Source organism: Quercus suber, unplaced genomic scaffold, assembly GCF_002906115.3.
Source record: "Quercus suber isolate HL8 unplaced genomic scaffold, Cork oak 2.0 scaffold_75, whole genome shotgun sequence".
In the NCBI taxonomy this organism is placed as follows: Eukaryota; Viridiplantae; Streptophyta; class Magnoliopsida; order Fagales; family Fagaceae; genus Quercus; species Quercus suber.
This window is the reverse complement of record NW_027069540.1, coordinates 1,115,106-1,131,374: the sequence shown is the minus strand read 5'-3', so window position 1 is coordinate 1,131,374 and position 16,269 is coordinate 1,115,106. Positions and strand designations below refer to the sequence as shown.

The following is a 16,269-nucleotide window of genomic DNA, read 5'->3' as shown; positions in this document are numbered from 1 at the left end:
TATAGAGTGTGTGTAACTACTAACTTACCATTAAAGCCCATCTAATTTGGAGTGCAAGTACCTGCCCTTCCACTTGCAATCTAGTTCAAGTATACCCTGCTGGAACCCACCTTTGCAGCAACTTTATACCATTATGGCACATTTAATGGCCAAGAGATGACATGTTTTTAGCAGGTCTGATCTAGTTACCATAACTGATTGCATAATTTTGTGAAGGCTTGATTAGACCAAACAATATGCTTTAAATGGTTATATATTTTATTGAATAGCCTATACGTTAAACAGGCTCCATGGCAAATCATTGTCCACAAACCTCTATTATGCCATATGGCATAATTTGTGAAAAGATCTAGGTAACAAGTCTGAAAGGGTCAAAATATAAGGAAATTGGTTTTGCTCTTCAAATTTAGTCTCTCACTTCTTTTAGGTATAAATTGTTTCAAATTTGAGCGTGCTTGTCTTTTACATTAGTAAGATAAATGGTAATTTAATCTCACATATTTCTCTTTTCTCACGAGTAATTTGGGCCCTTTAGCGGAGCATGTAAAGGATGGCTCCAATAATTTGGTACAGCAAACTCAGCAACTTCAGGGAATCCAGTCGCAGCTGCAGTCACTGCAGCATAATTCCCTTCGAATAGCCCAGCAGGTATGTGCATTGACATTTGGTTCTCTGAATTTTACTTGCCTGTTGCCTCGGTTCCTTGTATAGTTTGATGAATTGTTTAGAGAATTGCAAATTCAGCTAGCTGGTTCTAATTTGTAGTTGGATCTTTTCCTATATATCAAGTTATGGTATCAAACTTTTAACAAACTGCCACCCCGCTTTTTCCATACCTCAGAGGATTGTTCAAAGAATGGTGTTTTTTATGAACATTTTTGCACCCATTGTCATATTGTTTATTTCCCGTAAATTTTCAAGTTTTAGGTGTTGGTAGATTTTCAATGTTGACTTGTATGGTTTTATATATATATATATATATTCCAATTTGTCAAGGATCTAGTGCGGCATTATTAGCATGCTGATTTCATTATAATTTTTGGTGAACGTACAGATGCCTAGACAAATACATCCGCAGATGCAGCCAATTGTTCATCCCTAAAATTTGACTTTTCAGCAGCAGCCGCAGCAGCAGCAGTTGGATAGAATCCGAAGACGCCAACCATCCACTCCTCGCCCTGTTATGGATGTGGAGGACAGACCAATGGTACAAGTCAAGATTGAAAGCCCATCAGAATTAGTAATTGTTATTGATTCCGTTCCGTTCCGGCCGGAACGGCCGGAATTTTTCGTACCGGTATGCAAACCGGTACCGAAATACCCCACGTTCCATCTCGGGTCAAATTCCGGCCTGTTCCGGGCCATTCCGGTCATTCCGGTCAATTCCGGCCAATTCCGGCCAAGATGCAAATTCCGGCCGGTACTGGATTTGGCCTATTATTAAAAAAAGAAAAAAAGAAAAAAAAAAGTGTAAAGGTTTAATGGGTGATGGTAGTTCTTGGGAGTTCTTTTGATGATGAATTTGATCCTTCTCTCATAGATGATGATGAGAAGGATGAGTAAATCTTGTATTTTTTGATATTTAGTTATTGTCTTATAAATCTTTTTATTGTGTGATGTTAAATTGATTTTATATTGATGTTTAAGACTTAAGAGTTAAGACTAAATGATTTGTATTATTTGATATTTAGTTTTTTATTTATTAGAATTGACAATTTTATGTTCAACAAGAATATATATAAATTATTTTTTAAGAACCTCGAAACACCCTGAAACGGTACGCCGAAATCGGCCAGTACCGAAATATTCCATTCCACTAGACAAACCGAAACGGGGTTCGAAACGGTATTAATAACAATGAGAATTACCAATGGATGGTAATTCCTTCAACACTATCAATGCTAGACATCATCCCCAGATGCAGTTACGGGCACAACAAATTGCTGCAATATCAAATCTCCATGCTCAAACTGGCACTCAATTTAGACAGATGACTTTGCTTCAAATTCCCCAAGTCCAGACACAGTAAGAAAAACCCCAAAGAAGAATGCTTTCCACCAATGGTTGTTTAGTATAAGAAATTCCTGACTGCATTTTTGTGAATTTCCTGTGTGCCTGCAGGAGCATGGGCATTGTTAGAGCTCCACCAGTGAAGGTTGAGGGCTTTCAGGAATTGATGGGTGGGGATGCTACATCAAAGCATGATGCTGATGAAAATAGATTGATGTCCCCCCAATCAAGTAAATAGCTTTGCTAGTATTTTGATCATTCATTGCACGTGTGGGTGATATTGACCTTGGTACTTCTGCAATACACAGCTCTCTTCTTTGTACTAAATGGCACAGCCTCTTGCATATTTTCTAGCATAAAGGGTACCGCATTCAGTGCTCAGAGAGTCAGAATTCCCACTTCTATGGGGTTTGAGAGAAGTGATTATGTGATAGCCTTACTTGAACCCATGACATGTTGCTTTGGGTGCATGGCACTTACCATGAAACCAAGACCCGACCTCTATTTTCTAACATAACCTATGCATAATTTATGTATAGTTTGATTATAGGAATGGATCTTGTTAAATTAAAATTTCGTTGAATGTTGTTTTGTAACTTCATTTGAATCCACACATTGTACTTCTGCTGGGGTAATCCCCTTTTTGTTGCTAATGTGCGTGCGGTGTGGATGCAAAAGCAAAAAGGCATGGGATAGATGGGGGTGTCGAAGAAACACTTTGTTTGCTTCCTACTTTGAAATTTTTTTCCCTAATAGTGATGCATAGATTGTGTTTTGGAACTAGGATTCCGCCATAGGGCCCATATCATCAGTGTTGGCTGGGGCCTGGGGGTGTATTGCCCAAGTTACCTGGTTGTTAATACAGAACATCATCTCGGATGGTGGTGCACTGGAGTCTTTAGGCATACCAGTGTCGCCAGAAATAAAACAGAACATTATTTCACTGAAAGAGATGCCTGGCTTGATCCTCCATGTCTTTCTCGCCAACCCAGCTAAGCATCCATCTAAAAACTTTCTCAACCACATAATGGCATTTCTCTATTGCGCGTCTTTTCTTCCGGAAGAGCATATCACGTCACGTGTAGTTGAATGAATATGTTATGCTGGGAAGGCTTTTGTTAGCGGAATAATAATGTTTTGGTACTAATATTCCGTCTTTCACGTTAACGGTGGGCTCCATTACTTTTTTTTTTTTTTGAGAAAGGGGTTCCATTACTTTAATATTTAATGTTCAATTACAAGTGATATGTTACCTTTATTGTATGCCCCTTCAACTTTTCATAACTCTGCTGTATTATTCACTTCGATAGGACGACTGAAAGAGATGCCTGGCTTGATCCTCCATGTCTTTCTCGCCAACCCAGCTAAGCATCCATCTAAAAACTTTCTCAACCACATAATGGCATTTCTCTATTGCGCGTCTTTTCTTCCGGAAGAGCATATCACGTCACGTGTAGTTGAATGAATATGTTATGCTGGGAAGGCTTTTGTTAGCGGAATAATAATGTTTTGGTACTAATATTCCGTCTTTCACGTTAACGGTGGGCTCCATTACTTTTTTTTTTTTTTGAGAAAGGGGTTCCATTACTTTAATATTTAATGTTCAATTACAAGTGATATGTTACCTTTATTGTATGCCCCTTCAACTTTTCATAACTCTGCTGTATTATTCACTTCGATAGGACGACGGGCCTGTCCATGTTCCATCATCCACATGCATGAATTATTAAGGTGGTCGCAGTCATTCTAGTAAAACAAGAGCCTCTCATCATAAAGGCTATTTCTATTTACAAAAAGATCTCAATTTGACCTTGCTAGTAATGGCGAGAACAGACGGTACCTTTGTGAGAAATAGCTAGTGTTGTTCAGAAAGACCTTTAAGCTGCCAACAATAGAGATCAAAACTAACTGATACATGCCCGATGTTAATATGCTTCGCATCGTCATTTTCTCATGCTATAGCTGTAGAGAACAACTTATTTTCTATAGTTTATTTGCATAATGTGAGACAAAGAGTTTAAAATTAACTTATTTTCAAAAAGTTAAAAGTTAAAAGTTAAATTATCCAAAATAAAGCTGTGATAAAAAGCAACAAATTAATAACCCTCCTCGAAATATTGATTGCCTACCTAAAGTTCCTCCAGATCTGGCTCGTTGAATAAATTTTGTGATGTTCGTTAATTGTTATGCATTTATGCCTACCTAAATTTCCTCCACCAACAATCCTTACCATGCATCGGGTCCCATAACTCAAAGCATGATGTTGATGAAAATAGATTGATGTCCCCCCGATCAAGTAAATAGCTTTGCTAGTATTTTGATCATTCATTGCACGTGTGGGTGATATTGACCTTGGTACTTCTGCAATACACAGCTCTCTTTTTTTTTTTGTACTAAATGGCACCGCCTTCTGCATATTTTCTAACATAAAGGGTAGCGCATTCAGTGATCAGAGAGTCAGAATTCCCAATTCTATGGGGTTTGAGAGAAGTGATTATGAGATAGCCTTACTTGAACCCATGACATGTTGCTTTGGGTGCCTGGCACTTACCGTGAAACCAAGACCCAACCTCTATTTTCTAACATAACCTATGCATAATTTATGTATAGTTGGATTATAGGAATGGATCTTGTTAAATTAAAATTTCGTTGAACGTTGTTTTGTAACTTCATTTGAATCCACGCGTTGTACTTCTGCTGGGCTCATCCCCGTTTTGTTGCTAACGTGCGTGCGGTGTGGATGCAAAAGCAAAAAGGCATGGTATAGATGGGTGTCTCTAAGAAACACTTTGTTTGCTTCCTACTTTGACAAATTTTTCCCTAAATAGTGATGCATAGATTCTGTTTTAGAACTAGGATTCTGCCATAGGGCCCATGTCATCCGTGTTGGCTGGGGCCTGGGGGTTTATGGCCCAAGTTACCTTTTTTCATACTACAGAAGGAAGAACCCACACACCATCTCACAAAACTGCTAGCGGCAGTTGGAGACGATGGCCCAAGTTACCTGGTTGTTAATTCAGAACATCATCTCGGATGGTGGTGCACTGGGGTCTTGAGGCATGCCAGTGACGCTAGAAAAAAACAGAACATCATTTCACTGAAAGAGATGCCTGGTTTGATCCTTCATGTCTTTCTCGCCAACCTAGCTGGCATCCATCTAAAAACTTTCTCAACCACATAATGGCATTTTTCTCTATTGCGCGTCTTTTCTACTGAGAGAGCATATCACGTTCCGTGTAGTTAAATGAATATGTTATTTTTTCTCACGTTAATGGTGGATTCCATTACTTTAATTCTTAATGTTCAATTACAAGTAATATGGTACCTTTATCGTATGCCTCCTCAACTTTTTATAACTTTGCTCTACCATTCACTTTGATAGGGCGACGGGCTTGTCCATGTTCCATCATCCACGTGCATGAATTATTTAGGTGGTTGCAGTCATTCTAGTAAAACAAGAGCCTCTCATCATAAAGGCTATTTCTATTTACAAAAAGATCTCAATTTGACCTTGCAAGTAATGGATAGAACAGAAGGTACCTTTGTGAGAAATAGCTATTAGCTAGTGTTGTCCAGAAAGACGTTTAAGCTGCCAATAATAGAGATCAAAACTAGCTGATACATGCCCGATGTTATTATGCTTCGCATCGTCATTTTCTCATGCTATAGCTGTTGAGAACAACTTATTTTCTATAGTTTATTTGCATAATGTGAGACAGAGTTTAAAACCAACTTATTTTCAAAAAGTTAAAAGTTAAATTATCCAAAATAAAGCTGTGATAAAAAGCAACAAATTAATAACCCTCCTCGAAATATTGATTGCCTACATAAAGTTGCTCCAGATCTGGCTCGTTGAATAAATTTTGTGATGTTCGTTAATTGTTATGCATTTATGCCTACCTAAACTTCCTCCACCGACAATCCTTACCATGTATCGGGTCCCATACCTTAAAGAAGCCTTGTAGTGGACTATAAGAAAGGGCCATGCGTATCGTCTGGGTTATGATCTGTTGACTGTTTGAAGTTACTATTATCGAAGGGAAGTTGCCACGGAAGTTAATACAAAATCAATTAAATCTAGTGTTCACCATGTTAAAGAAATACCAAACTCTATTTGGTACATGAATGAATTCATTGTTGAGAGTAGTTCCAGAAGAAGTCATAAAGATAAACAGAGCATGCCCAACGACTATTTTAGCAATTCATCAGAACGATGTCGTTCTGGTTATACAAAGACTTGTGAATATATTTAAATGAAATGCTGCATTTACACTTACTGAAACGCTGCGTTTTGTATAGCTATTGTTGGATAAGCTCAGTCTGTTAGGCAGTTATTAATCGTTGCTTAGTTCCTAATTTCTCTCTGTAATTTATGGATCCATTCTGTAAATCCAGGGATCTCTGGTGAGGCCGTGGTTGATCCTTGTGTATATATATATATATATATATTGTACATCACTATAATGAATAGTTGAACAGTTATTCTTCTAGAATTTTCTTCTTCTCTCTCTCTCTCTCTCAGATTTCCTCTCTTTTCTCTCTAAGTTTGTAGCTTCTCTCTAAGTGATTTACTGTGTGAACACCATTGTTGTAATCTGTAAAGCTTGGGTTGAAACTTTTCATGGTATCAAAGCGATCACAATCCCAAGGTCCAACAATGGCAGAAACTAATTCAACATCAACTTCCTCTACTGTACCTTCAACCTCCACCACCACGCCTTCAACTTCTTCACCCATCAATCTCACTAATCAACCTCTACTGTTGCTTTCTAATATGTCAAATATGATGACAATCAAACTGGATTCTTCCAACTATATTGTTTGGAAGCACCAAATCTCCATGGTATTGGAAACATACTTGATGCTTGAACTTCTTCATGAAGTCCCTCTTGTACTTGAGAAATTTCTCAAAGATCTTTCTGGAGTTGTTACTTCTGTGATTAATCCAGATTATCTCACCTGGAGATCAAAGGAAAAGGCATTATTGACCTTCATTAGTTCTACCCTAACACCTGCAATCTTGGCTATCACTGTTGGTTGTTCATCTGCTCAAGAAGTATGGAAAGTTCTTGAACACAGATTTTCTTCAATTTCATGATCTCATGTGATGAACCTCAAGGGTGAACTACATAATGTGAAGAAAGGATTTGATTCTGTAGATTCATATCTGCAGAAGATTAAGGTGATCAGAGACAAATTAATGGCAGTAGGAGTTCTTTTGGATGATGAAGAACTACTCCATGTAGCAATCAAAGGTCTACCAAAGGAGTTCAGTGCATTCAGGTTTGCAATCATAACCAGAAGCACAAAAATAAGTTTTGATGAACTTGCTACTCTGTTGAATGCAGATGAAGAATCCCTTAATGAAGGAATGGAGTTCAAAGACTCCACTTTTGCAATGGCAGTTAACTCCACACCAAGATTCAATAACATTGGTGGTAATTTTCATACCTACAATTTGTCAAATAATGCTAATAGAGGTAGAGGAAGAGGCAACAATGTCAGAGGCCGAGGCAGAGGTCCAGGCCCATCTTCAAGTCAATTTAATCATTTTTCACCACAGTCTCAAGGTCCTAATGCCAGAGCAGCGAGGCCTATTTGTCAAATATGTGGTAAAGCAAGTCATACAGCCATTGATTGCTGCCATAGGATGGACTATGCCTATCAAGGCAAGCATCCACCCACAAAGTTAGCAGCTATGGTCACTGCATCCAACCATCTGTTAACTCAGGAGCAACCTTAGCTAGCAGATAGTGCAGCAACTAATCATGTCACATCTAGCCTTAACCACCTAAACTTTCCTAAACCTTACACTGGTCAAGAACAACTCACAATTGCGAATGGACAGAATTTGCCTATCACTCATATAGGTAATTCACTAATTCCTTTTTCTAATTGTACTATTCAGCTTAAAAAATGTGTTAAGGGTTCCTTCTATTGCTTCTGACCTTGCATCTGTCCACAAAATTTGCTGTGATAATAATTGTAGTTGTTACTTTGATGCAAATACTTTGTTAATTCAGGCTTTGGCAACGGGGACAATTCTTTACAAAGGCAGGAGCGAAGGTGGTGTTTACCCATCTATCCTCACAAGGCCATTAAGCTTCTTCTTCCCCAAAAATTGTGTAATTCAATCAAGTTGTCTCATTCCCACTGGCACTTGTGGCACAGTAGTCTTGGTCACCCTAATTCTCAAGTTCTTAGACATGTTTTACATAATAATGGAATGTCTTCTCCTAATAGTGTTAATCTTGCTAATTCCTATATTCATTATCTCCATGGCAAGATGCACAGACTTCCATTTCCTAGTTCTAGGTTTGTAGCTACTTCTCCTTTTGAACTTGTACATACAGATATATAGGGTCCTGCACCTCTTGATTCAATAAATGGTTACAAATATTATGTCATCATTGTTGATCATTTCACTCGTTTTACATGGATGTACTTGCTCACAAATAAATCAGAGGTTTACTCTAAATTTGTCATCTTTCATGCTATGATTAAAACACAATTTTCTTCCACCATTAAAGTTCTTAGATTAGATGGGGGTGGTGAATTTACTTCCAAGTATTTTGAGTCTTTTCTGTCTTCTAATGGGATTCAACATCAAATTTCTTGTCCCTACACTCCTTAACAAAATGGTCTAGTTGAAAGGAAACATAGGCACCTAATTGAAACCATAATCACCTTACTCTCCCAAGCCTCTCTCCCTTCCACATACTGGTCATTTGCTGTTCAATCTGCACTGACACTTATCAATCTCCTTCTTACAGCCACCTTAGACTTCATTTCACCTTGGTTTAAACTCTATGGTTCTAATCCAGATATCTTTTCTCTTAAAGTTTTCGACTGTGCTTGTTACCCTTACATCAGACCATACAGTCAACACAAACTTAATCACAGAACAGCAGAATGCATCTTCTTAGGCTATTCCAATGTCTTTAAGGGATACTTATGTCTTGATTTACTCACTAACAAGTTGTATACCTACAAGCATGTGTTGTTTAATGTGCACAAATTTCCTTTTCCTCTTACATCTCCTTCTGCCACACCTTCTTATCCACCAACTCCAGACTTATGGCTGTCTAATCTCTTGTTTCTTCACTCTTCCAATCAGCCCTCTATCCTGGGTCCCTACACCTCGACTTCTACCCATATCCCATCTATCTCTAGTCCTAGTTTAGCTCCTACTCAGTCTCACTCTCCCTTTCCATCCCAACCTCAGCCTATACACTTGGCTGCCACTTTACAACCTATTGCCTCAGCTCCTTCTCCTTCCTTGCCCCTTGCTCCTTCACATAATACTTCAGCCTCTACCTATGCACCTATTAATTCCCATCCTATGACCACCAGATCCAAGAATGGCATCACTAAGCCTAAACTTTGTTTTAAGGCTACCCTTGATTACACTCATACTGAGCCTCCATCCTACTAGGTTGCTTCTAAGTTTCCTCAATGGGTTCAAGCTATGGATGCAGAATTTTCTACCTTTCAAAGACAGAAAACTTGGTCTCTTGTTCTTGCTCCTATTGGCATCAATTTGGTGGGTTGCAAGTGGGTGTACAAGCTGAAATTAAACAGTGATGGCACCATTGCTTGCTATAAAGCCAGATTGGTTGCAAAGGGCTTTCATCAACAGGCTGATGTGAACTACACTGAGACATTTAGTCCAGTTGTGAAACCAGCTACAGTGAGACTTGTTCTTTCCATAGCAGTGAGTCTTCATTGGCCTCTCAGGCAATTGGATGTCTCCAATGCCTTCCTTCATCATGTCTGCAAGTTACATAAATCATTGTATGGCTTGAAACAAGCCCCTAGAGCCTGGTTTGATAGATTTGCCTCTCAGTTGTTGCATCTTGGTTTTGTAGCTTCCATGGTTGATTCCTCTTTATTTGTGTATCACTCTCATCAGATCATCATTTATCTCCTTGAGTATGTTGATGATATTATCAGCATAGGCAACTCATCCTCTTAAGTCTCTCATCTTGTCACCGCTCTTAGTCAAGCTTTTGAGCTTAAGGATTTGGGTGCTCTTTCCTATTTCTTAGGCATTCAAATTATGCCTTCCAGATTTGGACTCACCTTATGCCAATCCAAATATACCTTGACATGCTTCACAAGTTCAAAATGGAGAATTCCAAGCCCACCAAGACTTCTTGCTGTCCTAATGTGCATTTTACTCTTTTTGATGGTTCTGTTTTACCTGATCCATCTGAATACAGAAGTATGGTGAGAGCTCTCCAATACTTGACATTCACACGCCCTGATTTAGCTTTTAGTGGGCATCAGCTTTGCCAGTTTATGAATCATCCCACTACTTCTCCTTTGGAGGTAGCCAAGTGTGTTCTTCGTTATGTGAGGGGTACTTTGCATTTTGGCAAACATCTTGCTCCTGGTCCTCTCACCTTCACAGCCTTCTCTGATGCGGATTGGGCTGGTGACCCCACTGATAGAAAGTCTACTACTGGCATGTTGATTTTCCTTGTCTCAAGCCCAATTTCTTAGTCTTTCAAGAAACAATCCATTGTTTCGCGTTCTTCCACAGAGGCAGAATATTGTGCCTTAGCCTCCACAGCAGCTGAATTAGCTTGGCTTTGCACACTCTTTAAAGAACTTAAGCTATTTCTTCCTCACATTCCCATACTTTGGTGTGATAACAATTCTGCTGTTGCTCTGGCCTCCAATCCTATGTTTCATTCTAGAACCAAACACATTGAGGTTGATTACCATTATGTGAGGGGTTGTGTTCTTCGGAGTACTTTGGGGATCAAATTCATCTCTAGCCATGACAATTTCGCTGATACTTTTACAAAACCATTGCCTGGTCCCCATTTTCAGGTTCTGTGTAGCAAACTCTTGGCTGACTTTGCCTTAAGTTTGATGGGGGATGTTGAAAGTAGTTCCAGAAGTAGTCATAAAGATGAACAGAGCATGCCCAACGATTAGTTTTTCCAACGGCTATTTCAACAATTCATCAGAACGATGTCGTTCTAGTTACACAAAGACTTGTGAATATATTTAAATGAAACGTTGCGTTTTGTATAGCTATTGTTGGATAAGCTCAGGCTGTTAGGTAGTTATTAACCATTGCTTAGTTCCTAATTTCTCACTATAATTTACGGATCCATTCCGTAAATCCAGGGATCTCTGGTGAGGCCGTGGTTGATCCTTGTGTATATATATATTGTACATCACTGTAATGAATAGTTCAACAGTTATTCTTCCAGAATTTTCTTCTTCTCTCTCTCTCTCTCTCTCTCAAATTTCCTTTCTTTTCTCTCTAAGTTTGTAGCCTCTCTTTGAGTGATTTATTGTGTGAACACCATTGTTGTAATTTGCAAAGCTTGGGTTGAAACTTTTCATTCATCTGTTGTCTAATTTTATTTGACACTGAATAGATACTAATTTTATTATTATGCATTAATTTAATTTTAATCTTACCATATTCCTTAATCTTGATTCTTGAATGACGATATTTTCTTTTTTTTTACTTCCACCCCCCAAAACACACATGTTGTGATTATTGTCCAACAAGGCCTACTATCTACATGGAGCGTTCCTAAAGCATTTTTAGGTATGTGCTATTGGATATTGTCGACATCCACTTGTGTCTGCCACTTTGCCTCGGTGGCCAATAATGACTACAAAAGCCCAAAATCAGGGCATATCATACTTTCGCCCTACCACAGCAATAATTATGCCATCGAAAAAGTCATAAAATCAACCCCACAGAGTGTGGGACGATTATGCCATTTTTGTTCTTCTAGTTTTTTCTATCTTAGCAGAGCATAAAAAGTGAGAAGATAAACTGAGAATTTAGAAGACCATTACCAATCCCAGGAACTCTATGGCTGAGCCCAAGAAGCTTCACATAGCCATGTTTCCATGGTTAGCCTTCGGTCACATAATCCCATTTTTAGAGCTCAGCAAGCTCATTGCTCAAAAGGGTCATCGTATTTCATTCATATCCACACCAAGAAACATCGATCGCCTCCCAAGTATACCTCCACATTTAACCTCCTTGATAACTTTAGTGAAACTTCCCTTACCTCGTGTAGAGAACTTGCCAGAAAACGCAGAGGCTACCATGGACGTACCACACCACATAGTCCCCTACCTTAAGCTAGCCCACGATGGTCTCGAAGAGCCTTTGTCTCACTTTTTAGAGTCTTCAGCTCCTGATTGGATTATTCACGACTTTGCCCCTCACTGGTTACCACCAATCGCTACTAAGCTAGGCATCTCCCGGGTCTTCTTCAGTATTTTCAAGGCATCATTTTTTGGGCCCGGGCTTTTACTCTGTTTGTTTTTTTTTTTATTTTTTTTTATTTTTTTAACATTTACATGGGCTGGCGACTCAGTGGGATGGTTTAGGATTTTTGGAGGGGGGCTGGGTTAAAAAGAAAGGGGGGGTCAAGTCTTCTTCTTGTTTTTTTTTGGGCAAATTTACTTGCTAAAAAATTTTTTTTTGGGTTCAACGTGGGTCCGTCCCTGCTTGTGTGTCTGCCACTTTGCCTCGGTGGCCAATAATGACTACAAAAGCCCAAAATCAGGGCACATCATACTTTCGCCCAACCACAGCAATAATTATGCCATCGAAAAAGTCATAAAACCAACCCCACAGAGTGTGGGACGATTATGCCATTTTTGTTCTTCTAGTTTTTTCTATCTTAGCAGAGCATAAAAAGTGAGAAGATAAACTGAGAATTTAGAAGACCATTACCAATCCCAGGAACTCTATGGCTGAGCCCAAGAAGCTTCACATAGCCATGTTTCCATGGTTAGCCTTCGGTCACATAATCCCATTTTTAGAGCTCAGCAAGCTCATTGCTCAAAAGGGTCATCGTATTTCATTCATATCCACACCAAGAAACATCGATCGCCTCCCAAGTATACCTCCACATTTAAACCCCTTGATAACTTTAGTGAAACTTCCCTTACCTCGTGTAGAGAACTTGCCAGAAAACGCTGAGGCTACCATGGACGTAGCACACCACATAATCCCCAACCTTAAGATAGCCCACGATGGTCTCGAACAGCCTTTGTCTCACTTTTTAGAATCTTCAGCTCCTGATTGGATTATTCATGACTTTGCCCCTCACTGGTTGCCACCAATCGCTACTAAGCTAGGCATCTCCCGAGTCCTCTTCAGTATTTTTAAGGCATCATCAGTATGTTTATTGGGACCAACAAATCAAGACGCTCATGATCCACCGACGGAGCTCCAGCACTTACTGGTCCCTCCCAAATGGGTTTCTTTCCCAACCAAAATAGTGTTTCGGCTGTATGAAGCGAAGAAATTCTTCGAATCCTTTGAAGAAAATTCTTCCCGTGTTTCTGACTCATTTCGTTTCATGACCGCGTTATCAGGCACCAAAGCCTTGGCTGTCAAAACTTGCATGGAGATCGAAAATGAATGGGTGAAGCTCCTTGGAGAGCTTCATGACATTCCTGTAATTCCTGTGGGCTTATTGCCAACCTCGGCCCAAGAGAGCAGTGGCAGTGAAGGTAATAGCACTTGGAATTCAATTGTTGAGTGGTTAGACAAGCAAGAGAAAGGGTCAGTGGTTTATATAGCACTCGGAAGTGAAGTTCGACCTAGTCAAGAAGATTTCACCGAGTTGGCACTTGGGCTAGAGCAATCAGGGTTGCCATTCTTTTGGGCTCTAAGGAAGCAAAGTGACTCGGCCAGTGGGGACTCGGTTCAGCTGCTACCTGAAGGGTTCGAGGAGCGAGTAAAAGGTCGTGGGGTTGTTTGGACGAGTTGGGCACCTCAGTTAAGAATATTAGCTCACGAGTCGGTTGGGGGATTCTTGACTCACTGTGGTTGGAGTTCAGTTGCAGAGGCTTTACAATTCGGACGTGCACTTATTATGTTGCCCTTCTTGGTGGACCAAGGGCCAATCGCTAGGTTTTTAGGAGAGAAGCTGGTAGGAGTTGAGGTTCCTAGAAATGAGGAAGATGGGTCATTTACCAGGGACTCCATAGCTGAGACACTGGCGTTGGTTATGAAGGAAGAGGAGGGAAAGACTTACCGGGACAAAGCTAAGGAAATGACTACCATATTTGGAGACACGGACCTACAGTATCGATATGTAGACAAATTTATTGAATTTCTTGAACGACATGCAAAAATGTGAAAGAGAAAGAAAGAAAGGGTAATGATACTCTAACTTCCTCATTTTTTTTATACATCTAGTTTTTTATTTTTAAAAATGCAGATATGTTTGTATTAATATTGTGGTAGGGGTGTTTAGGGTTTGGTGTGGTTTTTGGTCATTTTTAGCATCGCATTTTATAATGCGGTTAGCCAAAACCAAAACCATACTGCATTTCATTTTTGTGGTCACATGTACGGTGTGGTGTGATGCAATGTGATTTAGAGTTTAGCCAAAATCATAACCGTATCGCATCTCATTTTTGCGGTCACATATATGGTGCAGTGTATAAGATGCATTTTGAAGTCAGCATATTTTTCAAATTTTGGACTTTCTTGCCCAGCCCAAAACTAATTTTTCCTTTTTGATAAGTTTTAAACTATTAAGTTAGTTTTTCTTTATTTTGAACTGACTTTTCTAATCAACGCTTGCTATGATTATTAATTTTTTTTTTTTTTTTAAACTAGGGTTATTAAATTATTAATAATATATTTAATATTAAAAAATAAATATATTAATATGTAGAGAGGGTGCGGTTTGTGCGGTTTTCTTGTTATAAAACCGCAAACTGTACTGCACCTTATAGTGTGGTGCATTATTACTTGTGATGCGGTGCGGTTATGCTATTTTGTGGGCGGTTATGGTATGACTTTTGTAGTTTGTGTGGTTTGGTAAACACCCCTAATTGTAGGTATTGATGTAAAATAGGAAAAATTAACAAATGCTTTAAAGATGTTAGTTTAGAAAATATTATTTGGAATTTTTTTCATAGGAAAAGAAAAAATAATTAATTTTTTTGGGTAAAATTTCTTTAACATATCACGAGGTTTGAACTAATGTCAATCAGGTTCAAGATTTTTCAAAACTTACTCGATTAGTCATTTTTCTCTATTTAAAAAAAAAAAAAAAAAATTGACCTAGTTGAGATTAGTTCAAACCTTAGGATATGTGAATGAAATTCACCATAGTTTTTTTTAACAATCATCTTAATGAAACCTTTCATGTAAAATAATGGATGTTAAAACCTAACATTCATAAGAGGATATTTTTCTATAAAAAAAAATTGATAGAGAAATTAAAGAGGAAGAAATAAATGAAGGATTGCGAATGAGAGTGGAAGAGAGAAAAAGATAAAAGACTTACCAATGAACAATAGAGACGGCAATTGTGGTTGTGCCATGTGTGGGCTAGGAGAGGTGATTGTGACTTGATTAGGCTATATATGGCTAGGAATAGGATTAGGAGTAGAGACAACGGTATGTATGAGCTATGTCAATGTGGGGTAGAGAGGCGTAAAACAATTTATTCCTTGTTGTTTTCATGTAAAACTGAAATTATTCGATCAGTTTCAATTCATTAACGCAAAAATTAGGAAAACGTCTTTTGAAAAAACGTATTGACAACCATATTTGATATGCAGACAAATTGTGGAGTTTGTTGAACGCCACCACAGCCTCTAAGCCTCTCCATCAATAATTAAAAGGTGAAAAAGGAAGTAAAATCTCGCCAAAAGTTACTCTCTCTTTTATCAACCATTACGAGATTTAAAAAAAAAAAAAAAAATGTTTGGAGCATCGTTGTTCCTTTAGGGTTGTGATTGTTTTAAGTTTTAACTTCTAAACTGTATCTACAGTTTCTAAATCATGTGTAAAGTGTGGACATTTTTTAAACATGTGGATACTTAGCTTTGAAAAAATGTGAACATTGTGTGAAGTAGTGTAGTTCAGGAAGTGTGAAACAATAAATTTTCCTTTATAAAAGTGTTACCAATGACAACTTCCACTTCATTTTGGCAGATATTATTGTTTGGTTAATTGGTACATATGGTGGGTTTTGGGCTGATGTTCTCTTGTAGGTAGTGATGAAGCGTAAGTTCGTCAGTCAGAGTGGGTAGATGGAATCAATCCCTAGCTTGTATAAATGTATCCTCAAAGATGGTCACCGGTGTGGTGCTTGCTACAACGTCTCTGATGCCAAAGTCAGTATAAAGAAATCTTTTTGTAAATTAAAACAGGGTTACAGAATAATAGTAAAATTGTCTGAGTACTTCGTCCCTTGTGTTGATATTGTGAGGGCCTTGTATATGTTTTTGCAGCTCCTA

General features: G+C 38.6%; 1 protein-coding gene across 3 annotated transcripts; it reads left to right on the top strand.

The window, feature by feature from the left end:
• The first annotated feature begins 12,595 nt into the window (after window positions 1–12,595).
• Window positions 12,596–16,214, top strand: LOC112018206 (putative UDP-rhamnose:rhamnosyltransferase 1). 3 transcript variants are annotated; one of them, XM_024050739.2, is made up of 2 exons: window positions 12,596–14,168; window positions 16,024–16,214. In XM_024050739.2, exon 1 carries the CDS (start codon window positions 12,750–12,752, stop codon window positions 14,148–14,150), a length of 1,401 nt encoding a protein of 466 aa, XP_023906507.1. In that variant the 5' UTR covers window positions 12,596–12,749; the 3' UTR covers window positions 14,151–14,168; window positions 16,024–16,214. The 3 variants fall into 3 exon arrangements, with proteins under 3 accessions (XP_023906507.1, XP_023906499.1, XP_023906491.1); XM_024050731.2 differs by having other exon boundaries at window positions 15,965–16,214; XM_024050723.2 differs by lacking the exon at window positions 16,024–16,214 and adding an exon at window positions 15,589–15,944.
• The last annotated feature ends 55 nt before the right edge of the window (window positions 16,215–16,269 follow it).

Excerpts from the sequence above, each read along its gene's own strand:
- LOC112018206 (XM_024050739.2), top strand. The coding sequence starts at position 12,750 with ATGGCTGAGCCCAAGAAGCTTCACATAGCCATGTTTCCATGGTTAGCC.